A 9,917-nucleotide genomic window follows, 5' to 3' on the forward strand; every position below is an offset into this window, starting at 1 on the left:
TTCAATGTTTTTTTCTTAGACAGCTACAACTAGATGTTTGTGTGCATCAGATAAATTTAAATACACCAAACTTACTAGAGCCTTATAGACCATATCTGCCTGTATTGGCATAAAGAAAGTGTCATCCACCCTTCCATTTTCAACTCCCACTAAATCCAATCCAAGGTCGCAGGGGTCCTGGAGCCTATCCCAGCTGCCATTAGGTATGAAGTAGCATACATCCTGGATGGATCACCAGAAACAAATATAATTCAACTATTTTACACAAAAAACAGTGGACTCACCTTTTGCGGAAGTTGCTCTAAATAGATAAATAATTCATCCACAGTTCTAACATTTATGATCCCTGGCAGAAGTGACTTGATTTGCTAAGCTAAGTGAGGCCTCACTCTGAAGGCACCGGCAGAACAAAACAAGAACAACAGTCTTTGTGTTTTGTTTTTTTTATTGTTTTCTCACCTTAATTTTGTACTGTTTCTTTTGAACACTGAAAAAAATTGATAATTTCAGAACTGTATATCTTTGAACAGTTAAAGTGTTTGAGGATATCATTATTATTTGTCTCATCTTCATATTGGCATATTGGTCTCATCTTCATCTTAGGTGAATCCTTCAATAAAAAACAGAAACAGAAACTAATCAGTATTTTGTAATCATTGAAACAAAAACACATAAGAGAACTCTTGTGACAATACCATGACTTGAAAAACGTATCAATTTGCCAACAGACTTGCCATTCCTTGAGTGTTTTGGCATTGCAAACTTGTGAAACAAAAGTCAAACATCTAATTCTATTTATTAACAAGATGATAACATTTCAGAACAAACCATTTCTAACAGGTATGCAAATGTGAATGTTAATATACGTTTTTTGGTAATACTTGTGTAGACTGTAACACTGTCTTTATGACTGGCATCTGAGGTGGTCTTCAGTTAGATGGCTTTGTCCATGATGAGGAAGCTCAAGAAAAACACCATTATGAAGAATATCCACATGAAGAAGCGGTCTAAAACTTTGGCCACCTTCTTCCATTCCCCGGTCCTTTTCTGTGTGGCTCTCTGATCTCTGTAACAGTTGGCTATGTACTCGATGTTATACAGCAACAGCCCCTCGTTGCTTTGTGTGTTGCAGGAAATCTCTCCATCTTTTCTCTCTCCATCGCTCACTCCTCCCTTTCTGCATCTCCTTGAAGCTTCTGAATCCCCACATTCCATGCTCATGAAGTTGCCATTCTCCCAAGTGCTGTAATGACTGGTCGGGTTCCTACCAACTGAGTCTAATGGACTCATTATCTGATCCATTTCTTCTTGCTCCCCTGTGGTGATGGAACCCACTGTCTCCTGTCCTCTTTCCATTTTGAAGATGCCATCCTCTCTGCACGGTCCTGCCTGTCCATTCATGTTACAGGTGGTGTTCTTTGCAAGTGAAGGTTCTTGTTTCTCTGGCTGGGGTGACATGCAGTTTTCACCAACCTCATACACAAAGCACATCCTGGCCATGTACTGCAGAATTACTTTTTTGGCCCACTTGGGAACAGGCTTTGCATCTGGACCACAGTGATGAATGTTCATGATGAAGATGGTCAGAGCAGTAGAGGCTGTGATCATGGTCATTGTTGCAATGTAATATTTTCCTATGTAAATGAAAAAAGACAAGAAAATCACAATATTGATTTGCAGCACTGTTATCATACCTGCAGTGTTAGTATTTGACCTCATTTGATTAACCTCACCAATAAGTGGTACATTTTCAGAGGGTGGCATGATCTCTGCAACCAGCAACTGAAAGACAGTGAGTGCGAGCATCACAGTGACACCCAAAGAGACCTTCTCTCCAGAATCCGCGGGCAGGTAGAAGCCCAGTGGAGCAAGAAAAGAGATCATCACACATGGTATAAGCAGGTTGAAAACATAGAAGGAAGCTCTTCGCTTGAGCTTCAGGGTGTAGGTTATATCTGGGTACGGGTCAGCACAGCAGCCATACAGAATTATGCTCCTCTTAGCTGGCATACCGAGGACCTCCCACTCCACATTTTCCACGAGGTCAGCCAGGTCAGCGCTCTCCATGGCATTCAGAATGTCGAGCTGATTTCCGTTATAGGTCCAGGAGCCATAGGTGAACCTGCATTGCTGAACATCAAAGGGGAAGTAGGACACATCTACTTTGCAGGAGCTCTTGGTGATAGCAGGGGAATCCCACATCATCTGGCCATTATGTTGGATCACCACATTTGTGTCCATGGGACCGGTGAAATGATTGTCTGCACTGAAAAACAAAGATAACTTGTCTGCAAAAGTCAATCGGAGCAAACGGATTAAAGAATCATTGAACAGAAGAAACTGAGCTGAGGCAGGAACTTGAACAGCACTCAAAGGCATAAACACGACAAGTTAATCCACACACTTTTGAAAGTTGTACTTGTTCCTCAGTCTTGTGTCTGCATTTTATAACAGTCTTCAGAGGAGATGTATAAAGTCAGACTGGATACACCAACACTTGTCTTCTGCACATTTATTCAAGTTTAAAAGGGAGCAATGCTTGACAATAAAGAAAGGTTTGTCTAATGATAAAGTCACCATTGACTTGGTTTCAAACATTGAAAAGTACAAAAAAAGATAGAAATAAGGGCCAGAAATAAGATACGTAAGATACAGAGTTACAATCTCAGGTATGTAAAAAGTGATCCTAACCTATATGTATATGACAATATGACAAACACATGAATTCAAGGAATAAACTGTCAAAAAAGTGCTTTTTTTTTTCCATTGCTGATTTAAAAAATACTTAATATGAATAATATAATCAGAAACTTCCTTAGGTAGTAACACATCTACTTAGGTGAGACTTCTTTGCTCTTTTCTTAATCACACGAGCCCTGCCACTTTAAACATGTTAGTCCTGTTGTTATCAGCTGCACTGTCACATTTTTACTACTGTGATAAAAAGCAGACAAATGTGTGGACACCCTGAATAATGTCTTTGGGGAACTGACCAGTAAAGGCCTCCTGTGACATCAATCAAACAATTAGCCCAACAAAAGTCTGACCTACCTGTTATATAGAACTATATCAGGTCTCCATACATAACTGCCAGGTATACGGATTGTGTCTAGTCCATCGTAATCTTCTTTATTCCATCTGAGGTGAGCATCATACCAAACTTGCCGTATCCATAAATATGCAGTCAAAATTTGGTTTCTCTCATCCTGTAAGAAATTGTAAATGATGAAAGATAAAGGCATCACTGGAGCAAAACCTGCCATAACAGTTGGAGTATTAATGTGACTGTTTCTGCACAGATTAATACTGAGCTGACGTTCACTGTGGTGTTTTACCATGTCGATGATTTGTGACAGAGTAACCTGCAGAGTAACGTTCAGGATGGTGTTTGTGTCCTCCACAGGCCTCAGTGCACTTGTATAGTTGGTCATTAAATCAGTCAGGAGCTTCTGAGCATACTTTGTGTGAGCACTTCGACAGGCTAGGGAAAGGAGAAAAATAATACAATGCACTTTTTTTAAATAAGTGTGCAACATGAATTTTCTCTTTTAAAGTTTTATCTAAAAAAGTGGTATTTACTCAAAGGGACATTCAGATTATGTGTTAAGTATCTGTTCTGCACAGTGGCAGAGCCAGGGTGAAGGATGCTGCTGAGGTGGAAAGGGAGGAAAAAACATGTGACACAAAATGTGAAAGCATGACAGATGGTGGGATGGGGCAAAGAGAAAGCCAGGCTAGATCACCCTTCTATAAAGCTTTCAAAGGAGATCAGGCAAATCTACCATTGTGTCCCAACAGTGACCTTTTCTGCTGAGGCTGCGTATGTTGACTGTAATATGTACTATTTGAATGCTTAACTGGGCACGCAATGAGTATAAAGAGGAGCTCAGACATTTAAAGTAAATTAAAATGTGGATAATACAAAGCCTGGTATTATATTTTGAATAAGCGCTATGGAACAATGTTCATCATTTTATTTTGAAGAAGAAAAACACACAAACACAAGTATTACAAAGATATAGCTCACAATCTTATTAAACGAATGAATAAAGTATATTGTGAAAATTAAATAATGAAATATTTTCAGATCAAGTAGAAGAAACTATATGGGATCGCAATGTGATTTATATTTGTACAATAAATACATGCACTACTGTAAATATGCAAATGAGTTGTCGAACCTGGCTGATTGGTAGGAAACATGCCCTAACAAGAGAACTATCCGTGGAAACAATGGAAAGAACAATAAAACTCATCCATGAAGTCAATTCAGAACGTTGTGACCAAAGCTGTGAGTAATATGCCTTTGAAATAGAAAATGCACAATGAAATAATGAAAATCAAGTGTGCAGAATACTTGTAATTTCCCTGTGAGAAATCAGTTAAGGGAAATGCAATTTATGTACAGAAAAGCCAAACTTAAACCATCACTAACAACCAAACAGGAGAAAACAAGATTACTGAGGAATAAAGAGAAGCAGTCACAGACTGTGGATGACTGGATGAAAGTGATATTTATTGATTAATCACCAATCTGCACTGGACAAGGAGATGATGTCAGAATTTTTGTTTGCTGCAATGAAACATATGAAGACAACTGACTGAAGAAAACAAGCAAATTTCCACAATCATTGATGATATGGGGTTGTTGTCAGGTTAAGGATATGGGTAGATGACAGTTATTAACCCTACAGTACATTCTAAATTTAGGACACTTTCTTTATTAAATATTTTGTCATATCAGTGTTTTGTTTTGTTTTTCTTTTCCAAAAGGAAAGACTGGTTAAGCCATACTTTTATCGGGGCTGTAGAAACCAGATATAAGCTGTTGTTTTTTTTATCTTGAAATTTTTATAATCAGTTATAGATGTATGAATAGTTTCTTTTAAAAATGAAACACATGCATAATTCCTACTCTGGCCTCAACAATGGATGTGGGCAGACCAGATGTTAACGCAGCATCACTGTTGGAATAAAGCCTTTGAGTGAGACAGAAAATACGGGATTAGGATGAATGCACAATCCCTTAACAACTGTCACAAATTTGCAGATTCTGGGTAACAGCTTGCATTGGAGATATATGTGCAATCTATTAGACATTAAGACAGTGACATGAAGAAAATCTGAGAATTAACTGGAGTTGAAGAAGAAACTTTTATTGTTGTCATATTTTTATTTTATTTTCAGTTTTCTATGTTTTTGGGAGGTGATCAGATTATCTGCTTTCCCTCAAACGTAGTTTGCTTTTTTATATGACCAAACAGCACACAAAGCTGATCACCAGCACGGATATCAAATCAATAATGTATGTAGATTCAGGAAAAAATAAATTAAAGCAAACTTACTTGGCATGACAGTGACGCACAGCAATAAGCGAAATAAGGTTTGGATTCTCCATGGTTTCATTGTGCTGAAGCAAATTATTTGGATCCAATGACCATTTGAGTGGCTCTACACCGGTTTTATTCAATAGAAATAAGAATATAACGGGAGGCTGAATCCAGCAGTAAAGCGTGCGATATCTTCTCCTGCAGAAGTCTACCAAGTGCACTGAATGAATCAAACCAGAGAGGCGGGGCGGCGGATTGGCAGAGCAAGTTCTGATACAACTACCACATGTTTACCTCGTCTTGAACCACATAGAACAGTGGGCTACATGCAATAAACGAGGAATAGAAAAAAAGAGCAGATACATCGATCATTTGTTTGCTGTTGTTCAGCACCACGGAGAGCGTACATTTACTATCCAAAGCGATTTTGCGGTATTTTTCACCAGGATACATTTTACCAGTAACTGAAACATATTCCACGCACCATTTTTCATGTGATGCGCGCATTATTTTGACAGGCCACGCAAGCTGAACGTCTACACTCCCTCACCTTCTCTTCCGGGTGCTGATTCTCTCCACCCACTCCCTTTTTCCTCCAACTATCTTCATCAAAGGGAAGAATGTTGCATCCGCAGGCCGAGCATCATATGTCGGGAACATTCAAGTGAAAACATCGTGGGTTTAAAAATTTCGGGTGAATATAAAATACCCGTATGAGCCCTAGTTTGTTTCACCGCCTTGATGGAATCTGGAATATTCAGCTCCATAATAAAAAGAATGCAGTTGTGGGGTAGTTAATGTTCAGCCAATACGTGTGGCTGGCGTCGATTATTGGATTTTTGGATTACCGTAAACTGTGTGGAGGTAGGTTGATTTCAGTGCGCACATGTTTAGTGCATGTGTAAATTTGTCAAATAAATACATATTTATCAGAAAGACTGGAGATCAATGACTGAAATTAGACGCCAATGACATTCTCCCTGTTTAATTCTAAATTTGTGAACTTGTAAGCTTGTCAAGAAGAGGCTCTCAAATCGGACATTTTTCACTTGCAGGGAAAGATGCTCCAAGGTTCAAATATTTTGGGGCATGAGAGGCCTCTGGTCATCAGGATATCATTCACCACCTGTGTTCTGGGTACTGTGTGCCTGCCACTGCTAGGACTCATAACTTGTGTCTTCATATCTGCTGTTTTTCATTTTGAGGATGCTATCGGTACACATTGCCAGGTAATGTCTGTAGTTTTCCTACATAGCCAACCATGTTTTTCTATCCGTAAATTGTGTTTTACTTTAAAGGATCTTAGTTCCTACTGAGGAATTTATAGTACATTCCCTCTTTTGTTCTCACATCATTATGTTTCTGATTGAATTTAGCCTCTATTGTTATATAATTATTTGAAACTAAAACTATGTCTTCACTGTGTGGTTTCAGGTTCCGAACTACTTGCCATCTATTAGTGCCTCAATAAGCCTAAGCCCTGAGTGCCACATATGGCGGTTTTGTATTGGACTACATTCAGCACCGAGGCTCCTGGTGGCCTTTACCTACTTCAGATTTTACAAGTCACGCTTTGCCGCCAGGTTCCCTGAGAGTCCACTCAGCTGTTTGAGCTTTGTCTTTTCTGTGTCTGAAAACCTTGGCCTCTTGCTTCTAACATATGTGTCATCTAATGAGACATACTGTAAGTATTTCTTATTGTCTTTACACTTTTGGTGAATCCTCTTTTTACATCTCTAAAGTCTTCAGAAGTGTTTCTGCTTTTATTTACACAGAAAAGTGCACAAGATATGTTTAATGCAGATGCAACCCAATTTCTCATTTAAAATTATTATTGCCTATATGCCAAGGCATGTTACACTGTGGTGATTCAGTATAACAAACTGGTTGGTGAACTGATCCAAACTGCACTTTCATTTGGTCGTTAATCATCACAAAACCCACCCTTTACAGATCAAATGTTCCTTTCTCTCTAAGATATATCTATATTTTGTCCCTTAGTTGTGCATAAGGAAGGTTTTGTCCTCTTTATCGTGAGTTCCCTTATCTACATGCTGATAACCTGCCGTCTGTGGAAGTCCATTAAGAAGTATTCATTAAATCCTGAGGTAAGAAATAATAATTTAAGCAAAATGCTAGAGACCTGAATTTATTATTCTACATGCGTAATTTTAAACATTTTCAGTAATATTATTTCTTTCTTAAAGGATGCCAAATCCCATCACTGGAAAGTGCGTTTCTTACTTCTCAATGTTTGCTTCTGTGCATTTGCTGGATTCTTTTACTGGAAGCACAACATGTACTGTGAATCAGGAAGTAAGTATTAAATCTGTCCTTCTCGTAGAACCTCTTAACTGTAAACTGGAATACCAAATAATGCCAGCCATATTAGTCCCAAACACTAATAAATCAATGTACAGAGATGGTACATATGTTTTGCAGCTGCTTGAAAACTGGTACATTTTTCTACATCCTTTCCGTACCTTTGAACAGTTCTGCATCTGTGGTGATGAAAGTACCTTTATCTTTTGGTGAAAAAAATTACCTTGTAAAAGGTCAAAAAATACCCTTAAATTCACAGACCATACACATTCACTTTTATCCCATCAATCAATCCATTTTTCATACCCACTTTGTCTCGAACATGGTACAAGATCATCAGAAGGGAGGCGAGTGTACGCCCGGTCCCCAGTTCATTACCAGGCTAACAGGGACAAAATATAGAAAGAAGCAAACAAAAAGAAAAACATGCACAATCACCCCATCAGCCAATTCAGAATCATCAATTAATCTAAAAGGTTAAAATGTTTTTTAACTGTTGAAGGTAGCTGATGCACCTGGAAAAAAATAAGGGTAGATTTGAACCTGTAGTCGTATTGTTGTGAGACGGTGAGACTAACTTCTTCACCATGCAGACTGCACCCATAGATAAATACAATGAAAAATAATAATGAAGATACATAAAATATCATGTCAAATAGCTTGTTAAGAAAATAAAGAAGTAAAATGGGGAGACTATAGTGGCAAATGGAAGCATTTAACTCAGCATTTAAATGATAAACATACTTGACATTAAAATAAATCCTTCCTTTAAATTTAATAATTCACAATTTTTTTCAAGAAAACTCTAAATAAGCTCCTAAAAGTTTAGTTTGTCCGATAGTTTGTACCTACAGGTTACTAAAGATAGGTTTATGTTCCCCTTAGTTGTTAGAGATGATGTTTTTTTACCTTTGAGATTAAACAAAGGTTCTGGGAGTGTTTCATATATCCATGTTTCTTCCATTGACAGGTTATACATTTTTTGCCCTGTTTGAGTATCTGGTGGTGTTCTCCAACATGGCCTTCCATCTGACAGCCGTATGGGACTTTAAGAGCAGGGAGGTTATGGTCATTTCATCCTCTGAGGATAAAGATTTCTGACTAGAAACTCAAGGACTAAGTACTAAATGTACAACCATGAAACCATCTGATAAAACAAACGAGGATACAGCTCCAGAGGCAGAGTTGGATGAAGGCCTTTTTCACATATGTCCATGATGACAACTCTCAAGTGCTTGGAAATTGTTAACGTCTATCAAGTACAAACAGACAAATGATAAATATGTGCTAGCAGAAAGTACAGTTTTTGTCTCATTCACAGAGGCCTTCACCTACGATGTGTTATGTGATGTGAAATTTCAACTTTTGTACATTGCACTGTGAATGTCTTGTCATACTACAGCTTATGTATTTGCCAAAATAAAGTGAAAGTTCTTCATGTATTTTTTTTTTTAATTTTCATTTTGCACTGTAGACATAAGGTGGTTACAGATTGTTATGACTTCGTAGAATGCCTTTTGTTTCAAGATACTGTCCCGGCTCAAAAACAATGGCTTCTGACATTGTGTTTATACACCATTTATCACCAAAAGCTGTAATGAAATGCAGACTGTTGTTGAGAGCAGATGTTATCAGTCTTGCTTGTGTTTATTTTTTATATTTCAGAACATTAAATGTCCCTAAAGTTTTACATTGTTAGCAGTTTAAATCTAGTAAAATGTTAATGCTCTCTATGATCATGAATGTTGTCTTCATTGATCACATACAACTCACTGGTGACATTGCAATGGGACTTTAAAGACACAATCCAGTTCTGTCCAATTCATCGTAATTGAATTGTAATTCAAATAGATCTGATCAAAATTTTCCTCCCTTTACCCAGCCAAAAACACATTTTGATACCACATTTTGAACTGGGTCATTCTTGAACATCACTTTAGCTCTGCATTTAGTCCATAGTTACAAAACTATAACAACCATATTTCCTGGGAACACATTTGATTTTGATTTGAGGAAAAGATAGATAGATAGATAGATAGATAGATAGATAGATAGATAGATAGATAGATAGATAGATAGATAGATAGATAGATAGATAGATAGATAGATAGATAGATAGATAGATAGATAGATGATAGATAGATAGATAGAATGAATACTGGATCTTGAGATGGCTTCAAATGGCCGCGAGATGGCTCACTTCAGTTGAATGACGTGTCATCAAGTATACACTCCAGCCGCTAGGGGGCGACATTTACCGGTGTT

General features: G+C 37.8%; 2 protein-coding genes across 3 annotated transcripts; one reads left to right on the forward strand and one right to left on the reverse strand.

The window, feature by feature from the left end:
- Positions 1 to 843: 843 nt before the first annotated feature.
- On the reverse strand, positions 844 to 5,406 carry chrna10a (cholinergic receptor, nicotinic, alpha 10a). Its single transcript, XM_072391684.1, has 5 exons — positions 5,346 to 5,406; positions 3,336 to 3,481; positions 3,052 to 3,206; positions 1,734 to 2,266; positions 844 to 1,634 (listed from the first exon to the last, which is right to left on the reverse strand). Exons 1-5 carry the CDS (start codon positions 5,404 to 5,406, stop codon positions 934 to 936), a joined length of 1,596 nt encoding a protein of 531 aa, XP_072247785.1. The 3' UTR covers positions 844 to 933.
- Positions 5,407 to 5,913: 507 nt separating this feature from the next.
- LOC140313693 (post-GPI attachment to proteins factor 2-like) lies at positions 5,914 to 9,326 on the forward strand. Of its 2 annotated transcripts, XM_072391685.1 has the most exons (6): positions 5,914 to 6,194; positions 6,386 to 6,559; positions 6,765 to 7,014; positions 7,332 to 7,438; positions 7,538 to 7,646; positions 8,623 to 9,326. In XM_072391685.1, the coding sequence occupies exons 2-6, from the start codon at positions 6,392 to 6,394 to the stop codon at positions 8,751 to 8,753; spliced, it is 765 nt and encodes a 254-aa protein (XP_072247786.1). In that variant the 5' UTR covers positions 5,914 to 6,194; positions 6,386 to 6,391; the 3' UTR covers positions 8,754 to 9,326. The 2 variants fall into 2 exon arrangements, with proteins under 2 accessions (XP_072247786.1, XP_072247787.1); XM_072391686.1 differs by lacking the exon at positions 5,914 to 6,194 and having other exon boundaries at positions 6,278 to 6,559.
- Positions 9,327 to 9,917: the final 591 nt, after the last annotated feature.

The sequence above is a fragment of the Leuresthes tenuis genome, unplaced genomic scaffold (genome assembly GCF_036924035.1).
Source record: "Leuresthes tenuis unplaced genomic scaffold, fLeuTen1.0.hap1 SCAF_9, whole genome shotgun sequence".
In the NCBI taxonomy this organism is placed as follows: Eukaryota; Metazoa; Chordata; class Actinopteri; order Atheriniformes; family Atherinopsidae; genus Leuresthes; species Leuresthes tenuis.